Source organism: Emys orbicularis, chromosome 2 (genome assembly GCF_028017835.1).
Source record: "Emys orbicularis isolate rEmyOrb1 chromosome 2, rEmyOrb1.hap1, whole genome shotgun sequence".
NCBI classification, from domain to species: domain Eukaryota; kingdom Metazoa; phylum Chordata; order Testudines; family Emydidae; genus Emys; species Emys orbicularis.
Window position 1 is genome coordinate 97,908,414 of NC_088684.1, and position 24,520 is coordinate 97,932,933.

General features: G+C 41.6%; 1 protein-coding gene across 1 annotated transcript in view; it reads right to left on the bottom strand.

Moving 5' to 3' along the window:
• CD226 (CD226 molecule) overlaps nt 1–10,534 on the bottom strand; it is a 38,888-nt gene extending 28,354 nt beyond the window's left edge. Inside the window, exons 1-2 of the mRNA XM_065400014.1 lie at nt 10,384–10,534; nt 9,769–10,098 (exon numbers count right to left, since the gene is read on the bottom strand). Of these exons, the coding sequence (XP_065256086.1) occupies nt 9,769–10,098; nt 10,384–10,429 (376 nt within the window). The 5' untranslated portion in view covers nt 10,430–10,534. The remainder of the gene's footprint in view (nt 1–9,768; nt 10,099–10,383) is intronic.
• Between the last annotated feature and the right edge of the window lie 13,986 nt (nt 10,535–24,520).

A 24,520-nucleotide genomic window follows, 5' to 3' on the forward strand; every position in this document is an offset into this window, starting at 1 on the left:
GCTGAAAACCTTCAAGTTTCCTAATGGCAATTTCCCTACACTGTGTATATGATCATGCAAAGTTCTCCTGTACTACACTTTACATTTTAATTTTAAAATGTGAAAATAATTTCTACCATGTTCCTGTGTAGATGCACCACTAATATTACAGCTAGAGTTAAGAATTGATCTAATTAAGGAATCTACCAAGATACTGTCATATTTTTAAGGTATCTAGCTACATTGCCTTTCCATATATTTTCCAAAGTGATTGCCTATTTTCATCATTTATAGCAGGACATTTTGTCTCCAGCCGGACACAAGTATCTGGGACATTGATCCTTCTCTTCAAGAGAAGGATCAGAGTTAGCAATGTTATCATAATTAGAAAAAGATGTCCCACTCTGGGTGCCACAGAGATTTTCCGCAAAGACTCCAGCACAGTGATTTCCTAACTGGACATGAAAACAAAAAGCCTAGAGATGAAGGGACTCTCCCTCACTGAACAATAAAGAATTGTGCAAACTACAGTATTCAAGATTTCTATAAAACAGCAATAATACACTTGCACAAAGAGGAATAAATGCAGACATCTTTATTTCAGTTTCCATTACAAAATATTTTCCATCATTGGAAAGACTCATCCAAATTACCCATCTAGCTCACTTTTCTCACTATAGGATACCAGCCTCTGGAAATTTCCACTACATGCATCTGACGACGTGGGTATTCACCCACGAAAGCTTATGCTCCAGTACGTCTGTTAGTCTATAAGGTGCCACAGGACTCTGTCGTTTTTTGCCTCCTATGTATGTTCCATTCCTTTCCCCCTTGAGTCAACCCTTTTACCTGAGCATGCCAGGAGAGGACATATTCTTCCACAACTAAATCCCTCCACATAGCCTTTTGTACTAGTTTAACCTGAAATTTGTTTAATTCAATCAGTGCAAGTCTGTATGTAGACAAAGTATCAGAATAGAAGAGCGATGGACCACACAGCTTATTTTAACTCTAGACTTCCCCTGCCTGCAAAAAGAGGAAGAAAAGGATATTCCTCACAATCTGAGCCTCTTTTTAAGAAGAAAAATGGGTTCCTTCCACCTGTTTCTTTCCCCCCACCTTCTCTACTGAAGGGAAATGGTGTACTTCAGCCTGCAAACCCCCCTCCCCCCCCCCAACAGAAAACAAGCAGCAAAAAGGAAGCCTTTAACAATCACATCTCCATGGCAGATATCTAGGAAGGGCAGCCTCGCTTGGTTTGAGCCGCTTCCTTCTTTTCTATTAATTGTTAACAACGTGCTTGGCACTGTAGAAGACACAAAGACTGTCCTTGCCCTTGGGAGCTCACATCTAAGAGAGAGATAAGGAGCAAAGGCCCATCAGGATCATCTCTTCTTTCCAGCTACAGTAAGTGGCTGATAATTTTTCACTACAAATCTATGAACCTCATTCCGGACTTAGACACAGATAAGCTGAAAAAATGTTATTTAAGGTGAATAAGGACATGGGAAAGAATATATGTAATGTACTGTTTTAAGCAAACAGAAGAACAGTAATCTAGAAGATAGTGCTCAGTGTATAATTGCACTAGTTAAGAACAATTGCTCTCTCTCTGCTAGGACAGAACAGAGCAGATCACTCTATTTAATATGTGATAATACTTAATAGGTACATCTGGCATTGAAACACTATTAATAAACTTCTTGTCATATTTAGTATTGCTCAGGAAATGTATCCCTCTGGGGCAAATGGCTCATTGTCATTGATTGATTGAAGCACAAATTTAAGTCAAAAATTAAAAACTATTTCTGTTTGCATTACTATCTTTCAGAGAGAGCTCTGAAACCAGAGAAAGAACTCAAATAAACTTTTCCAAGACATGACAGGTGATATGCAGAATTCACATCACGAGATTTTAAAGTAACTCTGGGCATAAACGGACTATTCCATTTTCAGTTCAAAGCGTAAAATGAGAGTGTTTTGGGGAAAGGAGCAATGATTCTGTTTTACCTTCTAAACGCAATACTAAGGAAAGAGACTGGGAATTCTTATTTAAGGTTAAACTTTCCTTACTTACAATATTTTGAAACATGCAATGAAAGCTCCCCAAGCAACTTTAATTCTGTCACTATGTACCATTGCTCTGCACACACACCATAAAAGGATGTCTCTGGCTTTACCACTAGTTTCCATTTTAAACCTTGTTTGCCTTGACTGTTTAGTTATAAACTCTTCCCTTGACTGCAGATTTTAAGACACCCACTTTGTTTAAGTAGAATATACATAGATTAATAACAAAGGCGTAGTGTATAGGAATAGACTACTATCCCTTCAAATAGCTTGAGTACGCCAGTGTTGCTAACCATGTTTTCTATGTTTTAGAAGCCCCAAAAACCCAACCAGAGAACTAGAGCAGCAGTGTATACAGGTAGCAAGGCCCCACATACTGCTTATATTCAATAAATATGGTTACTTGAACTCCACTATGCCCATATAGTTCTGTCTTATCAGATTTGTTGTGTAAAGAGCAAACCACACGACGAAAGGCAAGCAAGGTATCTGAACCTGCGGTGAACCCGACCACTGAGGCTCCAGCTGCAGCTCCAGCTAATCTTTTTTTCATCTTCTCTGGGCCAGGAGGCTGTGCCACAGTCATTCCTAATGTCACCACAGTCATTCCTGTTTTCATCAACTCACTCTTACCTGAGTTTAGAGTCAATCACCACAAAAAAACTGAAGTGGGTACGCCTCACAGCAGCTCATGTCGTTAGCAACAAAGGCTGACATAGGCATCGAGCACCTGTGCTTTCTAAATGCCACAGGTTCCCATGACTCTTCCAAAAAGGATTTTAAAAGGCTTGGTCCTAATCTACAAAAGACTTGTTGCACTGGAACCTATTTAAGCAATACCCCAGCGAATGCCTTGCTCTCCACAGGGATAACGCAATACTGGGAACAGAACATTCTTGGGGCTAGGCTATCAGGAATGATCAGGCTGAGCCCAAGCCAGCTGTCATTCAGATCAGATGGTAGAATCTACTGTTTCAGTAACTTCCACCCACAAAAATAAAGCCCTTAAAATAAATAATCAAGTACACAAATCCATGCCCTTTTGCCTGAAGGAAAATATTTTTTTCTGGGCTCTTGTGCTATTTTAGATTCCATACTGATAAGTACAATATAAAAGCCTTAGGTAGATGTAGATGGGTAAATTAGATATAGAGGATTCAGCCTCTGTAACATTTCCAGGATGACAACTGTATGAGAAAAGCAGTATGACATCGGACAGCTCTTTGTGTGTACATGTAGCACAAGAAGCAAGATGTTGGTGTTGCCGTTTCTCAAGAAGGTGTGAATAAGAGGATAGTCTGCAGTTGTGTAGGCAATGCAAATGTAGGAGTTTTGTGGTGTGAACATGAGCATGGTGCGTTCCAGGTGAGAGAATGGGAGTAGGTGCCTCCTACTTTCGTGTGGAAGATGCAGAGTGTAGGCATGATTATCTCATCATTTTGAGTGGTGGGTGGGCAACGGCATAGTGACACATAAATGGTTGTTTGTGGTATCTTAACTGTCTATTTTCCATACTTTCAGATGCTTGATTTTGTTGATTCTTTTCAGTTTATCATTGTCTTAGAATTTCCTGTCTTTATTTTGTTTTTGTTTTTTATTTAAATGGTCTAAATTTTTCTTTCCTTCCAGAACTCATAGGTGTTTACAATCTAAACTTTAGCTTAATTAATTCTTTTGGATGAGGATTTTGTTAGTTTATTATTAATTATTATTATTATTAATTTAACGGCGTTTTGCAAAAAAAAAAAAAAAAAAAAGACTAATGTCTCTCACCTCTTGAGTAACATTTTACAAGTGTAGCTATACCAAACTTCATATCCCTTATCAGGTCAACTACTGACTTCAGAAAGTCCAGCAATCAGTCGTAGACCTGGCTGGGGTCAAAGTGCATTCTCCCAATGAAATTCAGCATCATCTGCAGAATCTAAGCTTCAATTTAGGATGGTTGGGGCAGCTTCTAGCCTTTATGGTCCTAAAGAAAACCTCCCAAACATGAACAGAGTGCAAACATGTATAGTACTGAGTGTGCTGCAGGAAGAAAGCCTGAAACAATAGCTATATGGGACAGACAAACTCCCTACATTCAGCTCAATTTGTGGCATCTTAATGGAGCTTTCTCTGTGGTTTTTTAGGGTAATAGGAAGTGGTTGCGGTTCACACAAGATAGGAATACTACTAAGAAGGCCCCTAAAGAACTTCTCTAAACAGCTTCGTGTACTCTCAGACCACAGAAAGACACACTATCAAAATGACAGAGCTGGCAAATGTTTTCCTGGTGGACACTAGAGTTTTCAAATGCCCTGTATAATCAAATCAAATAAAGACAGAATGTACCATCAGGGTCTCTACAGTAATATTCTAGATGTTCACTATTTCGCCCACTTATAGATGCTTCACTCACATATCTAAACAATGTTCTTGGTGTTTACACTAAAAATACCTGTAGTTATATTTGGTGCTTAAGTATTTCAGCAAATACAACTAAAGTGAATGTGGACAATCAACAAATTAGCCACTTGTTGCCATATTTACCCAATGACAAACCTCAGGGGTCCTGCCTTGAACCTTGCATAATCATTTATACCAGTGCAAAGTAGATGTAAAATGCTACCAAATCAGAATGGTAGCAATTCACTCCGACTTTGTACTCACTTTGCTTGGGAGTTAAAGTACTATCCAAGGTGCAAGGTAGAGGATAATCCAGCTCAAGGCCTCTACGGAGTATAAGATAGGGCTGACTGGAAAAACAAGGATTCTATATCACACACACAAAAATAAGGCTTTCATATTTGTTTTTTTATTCCAGATCTGGCAGACCAGGGACTTGAACCAGAGTCTCCCACATCCATAGGCACACAGACCTGGATGGGACTTCCTGAGTCATCGATTCCAAATCCCCAGCTATCATAAGCAACCCCATCATGTCATCCCATTCATAAAATTTATCAAGCTCCATCTTAAAACTAGCTAGGTTGTTTGCCCCCACTATACTGGGAGGTAGTCTAGAACCTCACTCCTCTCATGGTTCTATTCTTCTGTTTTCCAACCTAAAGGTACTCATGGTGAATTTATATGAATTTGTCGTTGTGCAAAAACTGTTCTTTAGATTGTCCTTTACCTCCCTCCCCAATATATTTATAAAGAGCAATAATATACCCTTCTCAACCTTAGTTTTGCTAAAATAAACAAGCCAAGCTCTTTTAGTCTTCTCTTGTAAGACAGACTCCCCATTCTCCTGATCATCCTGGTACAGCCTTTTTCTGTACCTATTCCCATTTGAATTCCTCTTTCTTGAACATGGGTGACCAGAACCATACACAGTATTCCAGATGCGGTCTTACCCAGGAGTGCCGCCAGCTTTACTGCCGCCCTAGGCGGCGGAAGGTCCTGCCCCGAAATGCCGCTCCCCACAGAGGCGGCGGAAGGTCCCGCCGCCGAAATACCGCCACAGTCGCCGCCCCCCAAATTGTAGCGCCCTATGCGACCACCTAGGTTGCCTAATGGGTTGCGCTGGCCCTAGTCTTACCAGTGCCTTGTACAAAGGTATTACTGCTTCCCTCTCTCTCTGCTGGAAGTACCTCACCTCACACTTGCCTCTTTCACAGCTACATCAATTGGTGATTCAAGATTATTTTCTACAACTAGCTCTTCCTTAATGTCCTCACTATTTACCAAAACCAAGTCTAAAACAGTATTGCCATCACATTCCAGGAGAGTGTCCTAATGCTAACTAGCTATTGGCTATTCTAGGGTGGATCTCTCTTTCTTCCCGCCACCCCTCCCCATCCTCCCAATCCTGAATCTGAACAACCTTCCTGATGAAATTTTTAAAATTTTGGGCAGTACTGATAAGTTTCCATGAAAAGTTTCAGTTTCAATGAATCGGCATTTCCCAACACAAAAATATTTTACCAAAAAATTCCAAACCAGCTCCACCAACAATGGTAGAGATAACTGCAAGGAAAGGAATCCATATCCAATACTGTTAGTGTAATGTTGGCTCAGTAGTAGTCTAACAGTTTTTCACAATATATTTCACAGTATATTTCAAATATAGCCTAGACTATGTGTGATTCTAATTATGTCTACAGCTTCTGTAGAACACTTCTCTTACACTCTAACTATTCTGGAAATTAAGTGATGCACTACAGTGCCTGAGAATTGTCTGAATGGAGTACTGTTGATTTTTTTTTATTATAAAGAATGATCCAAGACACTTAGGGCTTATCTGTGCATAGAAGTTGTGCAAGTTTAATTTAAGTTCAAAATCTGATTTAGATAAATTAGCTAAAAAACAAAACTCCGTGGACACCCTTATATTGGTTTAAAACTGGCTATATAGAGTTTAACTTGTGCCTGTAAATTTACCACTGCATGCTGAACTGATATAAGCCATGCTTACACTGATCTAAGAGCTCCCACACAGAAAAAGTTGTAGTGGTTTAAATAAAATTAGTATAAAAATCACACCTTTAGTTTAACCGATGCAACTTTGCATGTAGAGTACGCCTAACAAAATGATAGAAAATACAACTAACTACTTTGCAAGAAAAAAAAAAGGATTTCAAATATTTTTGAGGTAAAACTTTAGATCTCATTCAGTTCACTGTATTTCATAAAGATAGAGCTTATTGCAAAATCCCAGATCTGCCATTGCCAACAAATAGAAGAAGTGAGGTTCATAATGTCTGCAGACAATGTACAAAATAACTTCAAAATACCCAACTAAACAAAGAAACCAGCCCTTTTGGAAAAGTAATGTCCATTAAAAGTCAGTAAAGTACAAATTTTAACAAAAAATCTTAACTCATGAAGTCATTGTTACTCAAAAACAGTCTCAAGTGTCTGCTAAAATGACCCTTCTCTGATATATTGACCAGATTTGTGTATACAAAGAATACTGCCTCAATAACAGCTATCTTTTTACAGGTACTCAATGTTACTTGATAATGGAATTTACTCTGCAGGACATGAAGCAAAACAGAGGGAATTATAATAGCTCTCATATAGCACTTTTCATTCATAGATCTCAAAGCATTTTAGAAAAGACTTCAAATGTGACTATCTCCATATTAAAGGTAGAAAAACTGTAACACAGCGTTGTGAAACTAAAAGCGAGAAGGGAAATGACTTGCTCAAGATCATATACAGTTGGTCAGTGGCAGAGCTGGGAATAAAACTCAGGTCTCCTGAATTATAATTCAATGCTCTATTTGCTAGATCATCCTACCTTCATTGACTCCATGACTGTATATACATATGGTGAAATCCTGGCTCCATGGAAATCAATAGGAGCTTTGCCACTGACTTCAAAGAAGCAGAATTTCACTTATAGACTGTACAATACTGTACTGATTAATGGGTCAGTAAAATTAGATATAATTGACAGAAAATGTTCTGCTATGATCTTGCTGTGATAGATATCTTTTAATGCCCTATTTTTTATTAAGTGTTTAATGAATATGGTAGAATAAAGTTATAAGGCATCGTCTGGTAAGGCAGTTCATTCCATTTAGACCAATGTTTACATACACCTTTAGGGAAGCAAATAATTCACACAAATTGTTGTTCCCAGGCTTAATTTTTCTAAATGAAAAAAAAAAAATGTTATTTCTATGCAACATTTATTCTCTCTCTTGGCAGATAAAAAAAAAAATCTTCAGATGTTCTCTTTAAAGTGCTAAAACAGGGGGGGAATCTCTAACTGAGCATACAGAACCTCATATCATCATTTTTAGATAGTTACCTCTGACAACAGCTGCAATTTTAACTGGGATTTATAGTTTGCTGATACATGTGAAGGGGATGCCATTTGCAGATATTACACTGTGGACTAATTTCCCAAAGGAAATTGGAATGAGGTGGAAGCCTTGTTGCTTGAGGAATTTTAAGGTAGACTGGCCAAAGCACTCAAAAAATACAGATCTGGGCACAATCCTGAAATGGCAGAGTGATGAAGAGAAGGACCTAAAGGTCTCTTCCACTTCTAACTTTTTAGATTTTGTGGGAAATCCCGGTCAAGAAAGGGTAGACTTGCTCAGAGCTCAAATTGGGATGGGTCACAAAGGGTCACCAACCTTGTCCCTTTTTTCTTGAGACAGCCATGTTGTTCTTTATTTTTTTGTTTTAAAGTAAGCTTTGAACTCTCATGGCTATGAAGTGGAAGCGAGTGGGACATCTGAGCCCAACCAAGGGGTGGTCCCACATAGCCCAGCAGGACAACCCTATTCATGCACCCTTTCCCTTTCCCGGAGCAGTGAGGGACTAACCTGGTCAGGAGTATGAGCCTGAGACCAGGTGATTTTCTCTCTGACTCTAACGACTGCTGCACCTCCCTCTGCTGAACCCTATCTGCAGACTCAGGCAGACATCACTGTATCTTTTAAAGTTTTCAAACTTCTCTTTACAACCTAAGGCCTAGAAACCATTTTTTCCCCCAAGTCAAAACTTAGATTTTGACATCATCACATGGCTCGTGGGGCCAGTCTCTTAGATACACCAAGATTTTTGCCTATGATTCAATCTGGCACTATCCAGGGGTGTATTTGAATGAGATGGAGCCAAGCCAAGGTACCTGTGATCTTGTTTTGAAGTCCAGCAAGTCTCAACTAGACTTCGGTTTGGTTTAGGTTTTTAATTTGTTAGAGATGGCAGGTCAGTGTGTGTGGGATGCAAGAACTGAATACAGATATAGGCCACTGGCCCATTGGTCTGTCTGTAAATGGCACTGCTAGCTAATATGCTGGACTCAGGGTTACATACCTGTGCCTCAACTTGCTAAATGAAATACTGGGATAGATGGCATGTAAAAACCACTTCCTACGCTCTGCAAATAGTATCACAGAAAGTTGAGGGGAAAAAATGTTCAAGTGTTTGCTGGTGTCATCACTGATATTTTCATATTGACATTTCACCAAAGTGAAGAGTGAAGACCACAAACTTTCCTTCCACTGCTCTTGGGTTTCTGTTACAATTCTCTTTAAACCTCCTGTGTTTCAATTAATTAAAAAATAGGATTTGTAAAGTCAAATGTACCAGTCAGACATTATTTAAAATCACTTTTAAAACTGCGAAAATGTACTATTTTTATGGGACCTAATTTCTTGGTTTAGCCTTTAGAAACAATCTCTGGGCTGAGTGAAGTTCTATGGAAGATTTACCCTATCCTAACTGTCTCCCTTTTGTAGTCTCTTCACTCCTAAATGGCTAATTACTCTATCATTCTGTTTCTGAAGAGCTTCTGGGCCAGAGGGACTGATGACCAGGTAGTGTGGATCCAAAAGTATGTACCCCAAAACAGTACAATCTACAGTGGTGACAAGGGCTAATTTCATACTTGTAGTGAGGTTGCAAGGTCATGAGATATTATTTCCCAATGGAAATGGCTCACTGATGTTGCAATGTGCAATATTCTCTAAAACCCCGTCGTTGCTAAACCCTTGTCATGGCAATTAACTAAATTTGTATCACTGCTGTGATGTCTTCCCTCAAAAATTCAGCTCTTCTCCTTTGTGATATATGTTGATCTCCCCTAACTTGAATCCCTGGTAATGTAATTATTTCCTGAAATGGTAGCAAGCAATCTCCAAATGACTCTATTAGCAGAGCAACTGAATCATCCATCAAATTCTGTTACCAAAATGAGAGCCCAGATTTTTCCTAACTTTGTATATATTTGCATTTACCAGCCATTTATAAAATAGCAAAGGTTTCACTTACCTGATTGGATAACCTCTACCACCTTTTCCCAGACTCCATCTGGGAAAGTTATGGAGCATAAATAAAAGCCCATGTCAGCTTCAGTGGTCTTCATGAAATTTAGGGTCTTGTCTCTTGAGGAAGCATTTATAAAACGAACTCTGTCCTTATATTTGTCTTCAATATGCACACCGTACAATGGGTGGGAGACAGCAATGGTTTCTTTGCCAGTTGCAATACTCTTAACCCAGGACATCTGGGTCATGCCGTCTGTCTTTGGATAGACGCATTCCAGATTCATATTATTGGTGAGTTTTACAGTTGCATCCACAAATCTTCCTTCCTCTGTGGCTGAAACACATACCCAGCATTAGCACTAATTGTAGTTTCAAAGTTTAATACAACTAGCTAGCTAACATTCTAAGATCAAGCAAAATATTTTAAAGGTTGAAAAGCCTAGCAGCACAAGAACAAGCCCAGCAAAATCCTTATGGGTGTTATTACTTATAACAGTTAGTTTTTCTGAATGCCTTAAAAATTATTTTAGCCACACATAAATACTGATGAATTCTGATTATATCTGTCATGCAAGAAAAAAAGAACATATATTACTAAAGAAAAAGAAAGCAATCTTACTTTCAGATAACTGGAGAACAACAATAAGGCAGGCAAGATAGTCCATCTCTGAGAACGCTGGAGTAGATTACTATGTGATACAGCTTTATTCAGACTCCCTTCACAATATGCTATTTCCTAATCGACTGTTATCACTGAAGTCTTTACTTTTGAAATGAGACACCTGAAAGAAACAATGTGCTTTTAACTTTCACATAAACAATAGCCCCATCTATAGGTAATCAAGTTCATAGTATAGTTCAGCTATTCACATCAGATTCACTAAATGTCTGTCAAAATTCACTGAAACAAAAGCTTTCCAATCCCAAGAGAACTTTAAAAATATGGATGATGATGATGATGATGATGTGATCTAGGGCACTGGCTCCCAACCTTTCCAGACTACTATACCCCATGCAGGAGTCTGATTTTTTTGTGTACCCCCAAGTTTCACCTCACTTAAAAATTACTTGCTTACAAAACCAGACATAAAAATACAAAAGTTCCACAGCACACTATTACTGAAATATTGCTTACTTTCTCATTTTTACCATATAATTATAAAATAAATCAATTAGAATATAAATATTGTACTTACATTCAGGGCCGGCTCCAGGCACCAGCACAGTAAGCAGGTGCTTGGGGCGGCCAACGGAAAGGGACAGCACGTCCGGCTCTTCGGCGGCGGGTCCCTCAGTCCCTCTCAGAGGGAAGGACCTGCCACCGAATTGCCGCCGAAGGATGAAGCGGCGGTGGTAGAGCTCCTGCCGAAGTGCCACCAATCGCGGCTTTTTTTTTTTTCTTTTTGCGCCGCTTGGGGCGGCAAAAACGCAGGAGCTGGCCCTGCTTACATTTCAGTGTATAGTGAATAGAGCAGTATAAAGAAGCATAAAGACTTCACCAGTGCTTTTTATGTAGCCTGTTGTAAAACTCATCTAGCTATTTCCCTAGTTGATGTACCCCTTAGAAGACCTCTGTGTACTCCCTGGGGTTCACATACCCGTGGTTGAGAGAGACAAAATCTTGACCATAACATCAAACAGGAGTGGCAAATGGGAGTTTCAGAGCGCATAGCTGTTGATCCTGTGCTTGGAGGTAGATGAACTTGGTGAGTAGTTATTTGCTTCTTGTTAGTGAAGGGTTGAAGCGAAGAGTGAAAATCATTTGCCAGGTAAACTCATGACCAAGTGAACATGAACAGCAAACAGGAGCTTTTGTTCTCGGTATAGCTCTACACTTAATGCTTTGATGTCCAGCAATAGAACCGTGGTTGTGATGAACAATACATGTGCAATGTTTTGTTTCCTACTGGGAGCCACAAGGGTTTTCCTCTGTATGATGTACAAGCTGGTAACTGTGCTGGAAGAAAAGATTTGTAGTCTGGAAGGACAAGTGTACACATCACGGAGCATCAGAGAGGTTGAGGGATTCTTGGACAACCAGATTCAGGAAGCTTCACCACTCCAGATTCAAAAAATAAACGAACTAGCTGCCAAGGAACCGAGACTATGGAAACTAGAGAGGAGGTTTGGTAGTTCATAACCACCAGTGGCAAGAGGGCCGGGTGGCTTTCTACATGGCTGGAGGCAGATGAAGGATGGGCAGGCTGTGACCAACAGAGAGAAGAGCCCCAGTAGGAATTCCACACAGACAGAAGTACCCAACTGTTATCACGTTCTCAGTGTGGAAACTGTAAAAGATATCTCTGAAGATCCAGCAGGTCAAACAGAATGGAGAGCTGCATAGGACATACTGTGGATGGCTGTACAGCCCAACCTGCAGGGCAATCAAGGCTGCCCATGAAGAGATCTCCAGCCATCCAAGGAAAACAACCTATCCGTGTTGGGGATTTGGTACTCATAAGAATGGAGAGAACATTCTGCAAGGCATAGGTGGACAACAGGATGATGTGTTGTTTCCCCAGGCACGAGATTTGACTGTAAGACTGGATAGGATCTGAAGTTGGTGGGCAAGAATCCATTGATGATGGTGTATATTGGCACTAATGACACTGCTGCACAAATTACAGACAACTTCACAATTATAGAATTCGGAAGGATGCTGAAAAAGAAGAATGTTCACATGATCTTCTTGAAAATCCTTCCTATCTGGAATTGAAGGAAGACAGAAAATAGAAGATTCTGGAAGTGAAATGCTCGCTTGGTAAGTGGTGTCAGACACAGGGTGTGGGACATTGATCCACCTTCTATGGGGCAAGGAGGCTGTACAAGTTGGATGGCCTCCATCTCAATAAAAGAATCATAGAATCATAGAATATCAGGGTTGGAAGGGACCTCAGGAGGTCATCTAGTCCAACCCCCTGCTCAAAGCAGGACCAATTCCCAACTAAATCATCACAGACAGGGCTTTGTCAAGCCTGACCTTAAAAACCTCTAAGGAAGGAGATTCCACCACCTCCCTAGGTAACCCATTCCAGTGCTTCACCACCCTCGTAGTGAAAAAGTTTTTCCTAATATCCAACCTAAAGCTCCCGCACTGCAACTTGAGACCATTACTCCTTGTTCTGTCATCAGGTATCACTGAGAACAGTCTAGATCCATCCTCTTTGGAACCCCCTTTCAGGTAGTTGAAAGCAGCTATCAAATCCCCCCTCATTCTTCTCTTCTGCAGACTAAACAATCCCAGTTCCCTCAGCCTCTCCTCATAAGTCATGTGCTCCAGCCCCCTAATCATTTTTGTTGCCCTCCGCTGGACTCTTTCCCATTTTTCCACATCTTTCTTGTAGTGTGGGGTCCAAAACTGGACACAGTACTGCAGATGAGGCCTCACCAATGTCGAATAGAGGGGAATGATCATGTCCCTCGATCTGCTGGCAATGCCCCTACTTATACAGCCCAAAATGCCGTTAGCCTTCTTGGCAACAAGGGCACACTGTTGACTCATATCCAGCTTCTCGTCCACTGTAACCCCTAGAGCCTTTTCTGCAGAACTGCTTCCTAGCCATTCGGTCCCTAGTCTGTAACAGTGAATGGGATTCTTCCGTCCTAAGTGCAGGACTTTGCACTTGTCCTTGTTGAACCTCATCAGGTTTCTTTTGGCCCAATCCTCTAATTTGTCTAGGTCCCTCTGTATCCTATCCCTACCCTCCAGCGTATCTACCACTCCTCCCAGTTTACTGTCATCTGCAAACTTGCTGAGAGTGCAGTCCACGCCATCCTCCAGATCATTAATGAAGATATTGAACAAAACCGACCCCAGGACTGACCCTTGGGGCACTCCGTTTGATACCGGCTGCCAACTAGACATGGAGCCATTGATCACTACCCGTTGAGCCCGACGATCTAGCCAGCTTTCTATCCACCTTACAGTCCATTCATCCAGACCATACTTCTTTAACTTGCTGGCAAGAATACTGTGGGATACCGTATCAAAAGCTTTGCTAAAGTCAAGGAATAACATATCCAATGCTTTCCCCTCATCCACAGACCCAGTTATGTCCTCATAGAAGGCAATTAGGTTAGTCAGGCATGACTTGCCCTTGGTGAATCCATGCTGACTGTTCCTGATCACTTTCCTCTCCTCTAAGTGCTTCAGAATTGATTCTTTGAGGACCTGCTCCATGATTTTTCCAGGGACTGAGGTGATGCTGACTGGCCTGTAGTTCCCCGGATCCTCCTTCTTCCCTTTTTTAAAGATGGGCACTACATTAGCCTTTTTCCAATCATCCGGGACCTCCCCCGATCGCCATGAGTTTTCAAAGATGGCCAATGGCTCTGCAATCACATCCGCCAACTCCTTGAGCACCCTCGGATGCAGCGCATCCGGCCCCATGGACTGGTGCTCGTCCAGTTTTTCTAAATAGTTCTGAACCACTTCTTTCTCCATAGAGGGCTGGTCACCTCCTCCCCATGCTGTGCTGCCCAGTGCAGCAGTCTGGAGCCAGGGCCAGCTCCAGGGTTTTTGCCGCCCCAAGCGGCGCAAAAAAAACAAAAAACAAAACAAAAAAAAAAGCCACAATCGTGATCTGCGGCAGCAATTCGGTGGGAGGTCCTTCGCTCCGAGTGGGAGTGAGGGACCGTCCTCTGAATTGCCGCCGAATAGCTGGACGTGCCGCCCCTCTCCGGAGTGGCCGCCCCAAGCACCTGCTTGGCAAGCTGGTGCCTGGAGCCGGCCCTGCTGGGAGCTGACTTTGTTCGTGAAGACAGAGGCACAAAAAGCATTGAGTACATTAGCTTTTTCCACATCCTCTGTCACTAGGTTGCCTCCCTCATTCAGTAAGGGGCCCACACTTTCCTTGACTTTCTTGTTGCTAACATACCTGAAGAAACCCTTCTTGTTACTCTTAACATCTCTTGCTAGCTGCAACTCCAAGCGTGATTTGGCCTTCCTGATTTCACTCCTGCATGCCTGAGCAATATTTTTATACTCCTCCCTGGTCATTTGTCCAATCTTGCACTTCTTGTAAGCTTCTTTTTTGCGTTTAAGATCAGCAAGGATTTCACTGTTAAGCCAAGCTGGTCGCCTGCCATATTTACTATTCTTTCTACACATCGGGATGGTTTTTTCCTGCAACCTCAATAAGGATTCTTTAAAATACAGCCAGCTTTCCTGGACTCCTTTCCCCCTCATGTTATTCTCCCAGGGGATCCTGCCCATCAGTTCCCTGAGGGAGTCAAAGTCTGCTTTTCTGAAGTCCAGGGTCCGTATTCTGCTGCTCTCCTTTCTTCCTTGTGTCAGGATCCTGAACTCGACCATCTCATGGTCACTGCCGCCCAGGTTCCCATCCACTTTTGCTTCCCCTACTAATTCTTCCCAGTTTGTGAACAGCAGGTCTAGAAGAGAGCATATCTTCTAGGGGACAGGCTGGCTAGACTAGTCTAGAACACATTAAAGAACAAAAGAGGAGGGTGAAAAGGGAGAATAAATGAGAACTTATGTAAAACAAAATCAAGATGTTAAGAACAAAATTAATCAAGACACCAAGGAACATAAAGAGAATAAATTCTTTAATAGCCTATATACTATGCTAATAGTCTGGGTAATAAATGAGAGGAATTGGAATTGCTCATTTAAGAGCATAAATTTGACCAAATTCGTATAACTGAAACATGGTGGGAAGGTTTGCATGATTGAAATGTTAAAATCAATGTTTATAACCTATTTAGGAAGGACTGAGTGAGCAAAAGGGAATGGGGAGTGGAACTCTTTCATACCTCAAGCTATCTTGTTGGAAGATGAGGAGCACTCAGGTATGGATGCTCCTATTATGCTGTAGTTGCCCTCAGGTCCTGGTTATTGGGAGGTATAATCACTGACAGGGAGAGGTGCTGGGTTATATTTATTTTTATAATGTACGAAGTGCTTTACATTAAAAGATGGAGACAAGGTCTCTGCTCCAAGAGTTTGTATTCTGAAATAGACAGGTAGATCAGACAGTATAAGTGGAGAAACCTACAGAGGAAAAGGAAAATAAGGAGCCTGATTCACCAGTGCATTACTCCCATTTTACATCAGTATAGCCCTACTGATTTCAGTGGAGTTACACTAATGTAAGACTGGAACAATGGTCAACTAGGCCCAAATAATCTATTATTTAAGAAATTGCAACCTTAGAAAACTTCCACCAAAACTCTCTTCATGTACTTGTTGGAGCAAGGAAAACCTGCAAACCACCTATAATGTCTATACACAGGGGAATGGCTTTCTAGACTGGAAGATTATTATTTATATAATGCCACAGTTGAGCATGGCATTTTACAGATCTGCAGGATTTGGCACCGGATAGAGAAAGAAATATAAACTTGTGTTAATAAATTTTTGTTTTTATTATTCCTAGTGAAGCATCCTACACATCTGTCATCCTTAATTGGAACTGAGATGGACTGCTCAAGAAGCCTCACAAATGACAAATTCCTTTCAGTGAAAGTAAAGTTTCATTCATCTGTTTATATATAAATTACTGTTTTGCTGAACTGAATTCCGTGCTCATTTCTCTCCATCTGTCATTAAAAGAGAAATGGAACTTACTAAGATCAATATCCAACCCTACACGATGCCTAATTATTTTGGGTGTGATATGTTGTAACAAATACATGTCAGCAGATGCCAGGCACAATTACTATATAACTCACGCAGGGAGAGCAGAGACTACAATGCTGTACATATAGTTTCAAAAACACAATCCTCTGACACTTCTGCTAAAGGGGAACTTTTTAAACCAACCCACTGCAGGGTTTCCCTGTGAGTGCTGTGATACACCAGTCTACTCCAGATATCTGGGAGCATCTGCTTTGTATACCACGAGCTAGGAAGGCAAACCCTGTAGCTGCTGCAAGCACTAGACTCTTCGCAGGCTGTAGTCTTTGGGCAGGGAGTTTCTATTGTGGTTTTGGGGACTGTGCATTTAAGGGTTCAGCGTCACAGCCAGAATCTGGGCAGGGCGCTGTGAAGCTCTTGTTGTTATGCACAGCTAGTTGGAAACTGACACAATAAAAAGCAAATCTCTAGCAAGCTCCTAAAGCACAGAGTGATCACTGAGCACCAAACCTATTAACACTCACACATTTCAACTAACGGGATACACTAGGGCTGCCAGAAAATAAAAAGTGCAGATACCCAGGTGCAAGGACTTTTAATCAACCCAACAGTCCAGAAGTCAGTCCTTTGGGGCAGTCCATTTGAGTGGTATAAAGGTAACTGTACCTAGGGGCTCTCAGTTTAGTGCCAGGGATACTCCCTTCCAGCCTACCCATCTCCTGGATGCAACAAAGCAGTGACCCTTTTGCTCACTCAGTTCTCTTGTCTATGGCCTTGTTGGAGCCCATCTGTACTGACCTCCTGGCATCACATGCAGGCGGTCCCCTGCTTACCGGTCACTGCCCTGTATCCTCCTGCTGCAACTACTACGGATCCTTTACTGGCAACATGCTGCTTCCTTGCTCAGCTTCTCAGTGTGCCTGCTACCCAGACTTCCTTCCCCAGCCAGCTCTCTGGCGGCTGCCTCCAGCCTGCTGCTCCTGTGCACATGCAGCTTCTGGCTCTTTCCTGGCCCTTGTCACCCTTGATCTCAGGCTGTCACACCGTTTTACTGAACTTATGGAGCGCTCTAGTGTCTGGATATTGAACAGTGCAACACAATGCACCCCACTAGCTAGATCCTTTCCCTCCTGCTCAGAGTGAGGGGAACATGTAAGGAGTCGCTCGATTTATTGCAACTCTATCTGGCAGTACTAGTACCAACTCCCGCCTTATCCTCTCTGTGGACTAGCCATTAGAAGGGCACATCTCTCACTGAAAGAGCCTGATCAAGCTCTCTACTGCCACCTTCTGCAACTCTGTGGTATTTTACAGCAGGCTTATACCATGGGGCTGGTCCCCATTGGTGGGGACTGGGCAGTGACTGGGTATAGCCTGACATGCGTCTTGCTTTTTTTTATCTACAATCTTGAAAATGAATTGGTGCATGGGATTTTATATTGGGGTCTTTGAGCATATGTTTCAGCAGCAGCTAGATCTCTGATAAATACAGCAGAGCTATAGGGAGGCCTCCTGGCTAATGCATGGGACCCAGTGGCACCAGCATTATGGAAAGGGAGGACGTCCCTCTTTTAATGCTTCCCCTACAGGTGCCCAGAAATCATGGAGCCACCAGGGAGGAGAAAGCAGGGAAGAGGAGGCAGCAGGCCACCTCAAGGCCTTGTTATCAGAGGAATTAGTGGAACAGAATGAGGGGGTAGTGGCTTAAAGGAGGAAAACAGGCTAGCGTGACGGGGGCTCAGATGGCATGAGGAGCAGAAGCGTAAATGATAAGTCTTCTCCAGGATCCCCTGCAAACAATTCTCAGGACTCCAGGCTCCCGCTGTTATTATTATTACATCTGTCTCGTGCCAGTATTGGTGCACAGAGCAGAAACCAGTCTCTTCCATCCCTCTCTGCCATTTGCTCCTGCTTCTATCTGCTCCATTGTGTTGAGATTAATAGGCAGCAGGTTTAAAACAAACATAAGGAAGTACTTCTTCACACAACACGCAATCAACCTGTGGACCTAGTTGCCAAGGGATGTTGTGAAGGTCAAAACTATAACGGGGTACAAAAAAGAATTGGACAAGGTCTGGAGGATAGGTCCATCAATGGCTATTAGCCAAGATGGCCAGAGATGCAACCCCATTCTCTGAGTGTCCCTAGCCTCTGACTTCCAGAAGTTGGGAGTGGATGACAGGGGCTGGATCACTTGATGATTGCCTGTTCTGTTCATTCCCTCTGAAGCATCTGGCATTGGCCACTGTCGGAAAATAGGACACTGGGCTAGATGGACCATTTTTTTGACCCCATATGGCCGTTCTTATGTTCTTAGATTGATTTTCATGCCCTCTGTGCTGAGAGTTCTTTTTAAGGTTTCTCTTGTGTGACCTCGTTTCCTCACACCAGTTGATTCCACTTGACTGCTTCATGTCAGGAGTCTGTGTGTTGGCACCCAGAATACATGCCCCCAAAATGTCCACCCCTTCCTTCTAATTCTAGTGGAGATGAGCAACTGGCTGGTGATTGCTCTCTTCTCTGGTTATAAAGTCTCTCCACCCAATACCCAGAATCTATTGTAGGCACTTATTTTCAAAGGCATCTGGTTTTCTAGCATTTTAATAGATTTTCAGCTCTCATAGCCATACATTAACACAGATTACATTTGAGTTGAAAATCTCAGTTTTGTTTTGGTATGGTATATCTTTGATTTCCACATGTTGCTGAGTTTAGTGAATGCTGTGGATGCCTTTCCTATCCTTGATGCCAACTCTTTCCTAAGGTCTCCACTGGCTAACAGAGTACTGTGAGAAATTCCAACTTGAACTAAGGGAAAGATCTGAGCACTGCCAGAAGCAGAGGAGTGTTGAGAAACTGACTGGACCAGAAAAAAAATGGTCAGTGCTTAGAGACTATGTGAATCAAGCTGCAGCAGATGAAAATGGATATCAGCATAAATAGAGCAAGAATTGGATAAGCCAAAAGACGTGGCATCTTACTGAAGAAAGAAAAGCACTGAAAGGAAAACTCCTAAATGCTAAGACCAATGAAATATTACAAAAAGCAATGGAGGAGTACAAGTGTGATGGGTTGGATCACAGAACCCCCCCTGGGAGCTGCCAACTGATGTGCCAAGACTACCCCGTTCCTATTTTCCCTGCCAGCTCAGGACTCCAGCACCCCGTCTTGCTGAGCCAGACACTCCCGTCTGCTCCCACACAGACCCGGGGTCTGAATTACTTGCTCCAAAGCTGCAGGTGTATCTGAAAACAGCTCACAGAAGTGTGCTTGTCTATAGCACTCAGATGCCCAACTCCCAATGGGGTCTAAACCCAAATAAATCCGTTTTACCCTGTATAAAGCTTATGCAGAGTAAACTCATAAATTGTTCGCCCTCTATAACACTGAGAGATATGCACAGTTGTTTGCTCCCCCAGGTATTAATACACACTCTGAGTTAATTATGAAGTAAAAAGTGATTTTATTAAATACAGAAAGTAGGATTTAAGAGGTTCCAAGTAGTAACAGGCAGAACAAAGTAAGTTACCAAGCAAAATAAAATAAAATGCTCAAATCTATGTCTAATCAAACTAAATACAGATAATCTCACCCTTAGAGATGCTTCAGTAAGTTTTTTTCTCAAACTGGACAACTTCCAGGCCTGGGCACAATTCTTTCCCCTGATACAGCTCTTGTTCCAGCTCAGGTGGTAGCTAGGGGATTCTTCTTGATGGCTCTCCTCTCTCTCCTTGTTCTGTTCCACCCCTTTATATATCTTTTGCATAAGGCGGGAACCCTTTGTCCCTCTGGGTTTCCACCCCCCCTCACTAGAAAAGCACCAGGTTAAAGATGGATTCTAGTTCAGGTGACATGATCACATGTCACTGCAAGACTTCATTACCCACTTGCCAGCACACACACATACAGGAAGACTCACAGGTAAAACACAGCCATATGCAGACAATGGTCCTGGTTAATGGGAGTCATCAAGATTCCAAACCACCATTAATGGCCAACACTTTGTATAATTGCAATAGGCCCTCAGAGTTATATTTCATATTTCTAGTTTTAGATACAAGAGTGGTACATTTATACAAATAGGATGATCACACTCAGTAGATTATAAGCTTTGTAATGATTCCTTACAAGAGACCCTTTGCATGAAGCATATTCCAGTTACATTATATTCACTTATGTTTTTATAAAACTATTCCAGTTACATTATATTCACTTACTATCATGTTTTTATAAAACAATGTAGACTGCACATCGTCATAACAAGAAAGCAAACAAAGCAGTGAAAAGCAGTGCAAGGAAAGAGAAACAGAGATATGGTAAAGACCTATCAACTGAAGCTGCTGCTATGATAGGAAATCACAGAGTCATTTACCAACGGATTAAAACCCTGTGTGGAAAATTCAACACACAAAAAAGGCCAATAAAAAATAAAGACGGAAAAATGGAGAATAGATGGGCAGAGTAAGGTGATCTCAATAGACCCAGCCTTACTTCAGCCCCCGAGTTCAATGAAACATGCCAGCCCGATCAACTTGATATCAACAACATTGGTCCAATAGAGATATCAGAAGTACAAGCTGCAGTCAAGAAGCTAAAAAGCAACAAAGTGTGGGGAGCTGATCAAATCACTTGACACTACCACCTTAATGAAACTGTCCGAGTTGTTCAGTGAAGTCTGGGGGTGGGAAAGAGACTCCTTCTGACCAGTGGAATAATTGTCAGAATACCCCAAAAGGGTGATCTTACTGACTGTAACAGCTGGTGAGAAGTCATACTACTCCTTGTTGTAGAGAAAGTTTTCTGTAGTGTGATACTACACCGGGTGAAAGAAGCAGTGGATGCAAAGCTTACAGAAGAAGAGGTTGGATTCAGGCCTAAGAGATGCTGTGTAGATCAAATAATTTCACTAAGGACCATCACAGAAAAATGCCTAGAATGGCAGGCCCCCCTTATCAGGGCCGGCTCCAGGCACCAACCTTCCAAGCAGGTGCTTGGGGCGGCAATCTGCGGGGGCAGTCCGTGCACTGTTAGGCTGGCATGCGCGTTTCCACAGCGGCGGCAATTCGGCAGCAGCTTCTATGTTCAGCAGCCCGCGGCGGGGCAGCAGCTTCTGTCTTCTGGCTGAAGACCGAAGCTGCCGCCGAATTGCCGCCGCTGCGGAAACGCGCATGCCGCCCTAACAGCACACGGACTGCCCCCGCCGTCCGCAGCGGCAATTCGGCGCGGTGCTTGGGGCGGCAAAAACAGTAGAGCCAGCCCTGCCCCTTATCAATTTCATTTATTTTTAAAATGCATTTGACAGCCTGCATAGATATATATTGTGGAATATTCTTCAGTCTTATGGAATTCCAGCTAGAGTCATGAACATCATGGTTATGAACAAAGATGCAGAGTGCACTGTAAGAGTGAACAACAACAACAGAGTGGTTCAACATGGACACTGGTGAGAAACAGGGCTACACTCTATGTCAGCTGTTGTTTGGCATTGCTATAGACTGGATAATGAAGTATTAGCAACACAAAGACTGGCATAGCATAGGTAGATGGCAAATGCATAGAAGACCTAGACTTTGTGATGATATTGCGCTGTTAGTGACACCCCAAAACCTACAAAGACAGAGACCTTATGGAAAAACAACGTTACTATTGTAGAAGAATACTTTTCTATTGTAGTATTTCATTAACAGTTCATATATTAATTCTGTCACTAACACAGAGGAAGGTGAGGATGGAGCTCATTTGCTTTTTATCAAAGTGGAGATGGCAAAAAGTTTAAGTAGTCCTTTACCTCGAGAGGGATTTTGCTCACTTACAAACATTAAACTTTTGTAACATAAACTATGGAAAACTAAGATGAGCATATTAATTTAACTAGTCTCATAAAGCAATTGTAACAGGTGGGATCACATCAACCATTAAGGAAGAATTTTATAGATGTCTGGGGATAGGACTAATAGGTTTCAATAGAAATTATTTACCTTCAATTTATACGCTTGTTCCATGAGAAAGGAGCTCCTATCTTTTGCTCTAGGCACTTTACAGCAAATTTTGGAAATACAATTAAACAGATTGCTCCTGGAGCCCCCCTTCACCTAATATTTAATATACAATCACAGCCAGCTGCTAAAAACATATTTTCAATCTTTATGCTCTGCTATTTTCTCGCCCCTCAGGAAAACAAAGATGTTTTGCTCTAAAACTTACAGAATGTTGTCAATTTCTGTAGAATGGATAAATTAGGTTACAAATTCTATAGAAAGGATTTTTTAAAATAAATTCTATAGGAGCTTTCTATTTACATGTTTTTAAAAATAATCTGTTTTGAAACATATTGCATATCACACACAAAACATTGAGTTGCTGTGTTATATACAGTCTCCAAAAAAATTTAGAAAGTGAAATAATGAGGACATGAGTCAGGATACTGTATCTTACCTAATTGTATGCTATTTTTCCTCTCATTAGAAGGATATAGATCCTTCATATATATAATTGTATCTTTATCACAGAGGGAAACAGTTTCTTGGAAGACTGGACTTTGTAAGTGTTACCTATTTGTTCTCTGGGAACAGAAGACTCGTACCTAAGGGTAACCACTTGTACTCACGGGTGACCAAAGTTACCAGTTACATGTATAGTATTGTAAAGCTCTTACCTCAAGACCATAACTCCAACATTAAATGTACTTAGAAGATTTTGAACTAAAAAGAAGGAGGAAGTAGGATCTTGCAGTGAACACACACATTGGATTCTATTCTCGGCTGATGCACTTCCAGTGTGACCTTGGACAAGTCACTTCATGTCCATATGCATCTGTTCCCAGCCTGCAAAATACCTAATGCACAGAGATGTTTTGAAGTATGTTGCATAAATGTCTGTTATAAGCACTTGTAATGGAAGTTGCTATGTAAAGGTGAAGAATTGTGTTTCATTTTCAGGCTTCTTACTACATAGGATACAACAAAAACAGAACTGGCCCTGGAATATTGTTATGAGATGGGTAAAACCTTGTTCTGGGTTGAGTTAAAACCTTGTTCAAACTAATTTGTGAACATGCACTTATAGAGTTTGTGAACAATACCAAGCTGATAGTGGTTGCAAGTGCTTTGGAGGATAGGATTAAAATTAAAAATGATCTGGACAAATTGGAGAAATGGTCTGAAGTAAATAGGATGAAATTTAATAAGGACAAATGCAAAGTACTCCACTTAGGAAGGATCAATCAATCAATTGCACACATACAATATGGGAAATGACTGCCTAGGAAGGAGTGCTGCAGAAAGGGATCTGGGAGTTATAGTGGTTCATAAGCTAAATATGAGTCAACAATGTAACTCTGTTGCAAAATATATATATATATTTTATATATATATATAAAATTCTGTGATATATTAGCAGGAGTGTTGTAAGCAAGACATGAGAAGTAATTCTTCCACCCTGCTCTATGCTGATAAGGCCTCATCTGGAGTATGGTGTCCAGTTCTGGGCACCACATTTCAGGAAAGATGTGGACAAATTAGAGAAAGTCCAGAGAAGAGCAACAAAAATGATTAAAGGTCTAGAAAACATGCCCTCTGGGGGAAGATTGAAAAAAGTAGGTTTGTTTAGTTTGGAGAAGAGAAGACTGAGGGGGGACATGATAACAGTTTCCAAGTACATGAAAGGTTGTTACAAGGAGGAGGGAGAGAAATTGTTCTCCTTAACCTCTGAGGATAGGACAAGAAGCAATGGGCTTAAATTGCTGCAGGGGCAGTTTAAATTGGACACTAGGAAAAACTTCCTGTCAGGGTAGTTAAACACTGGAACAAATTACCTAGGGGAGGTTGTGGAATCTCCCTCATTGGAGGTTTTTAAGAACAGGTTAGACAAACACCTGTCAGGGGTAGTCTAGTTATTACATAATCCTGCCGTGAGTGCAGCGGACTGGACTAGATGAACTACTGAGGTCCCTTCCAGTCCTACGATTCTGTGATTCAAGGCCATTCATTTCAAATAGGTGTAAGACAGTTAAGGGGTCACACCTGAAACAAGGTCTAAAAAAGCCTGACCAGTAACCAGCACCATGTGGGTCGGGGAATTCCACTGGGTTTTGTGACCTGGGATGTCGGGTGGAGAAGGTGAAAGAACACACAGAAACCAAGAACAGAGAGGGGCTGAGGCA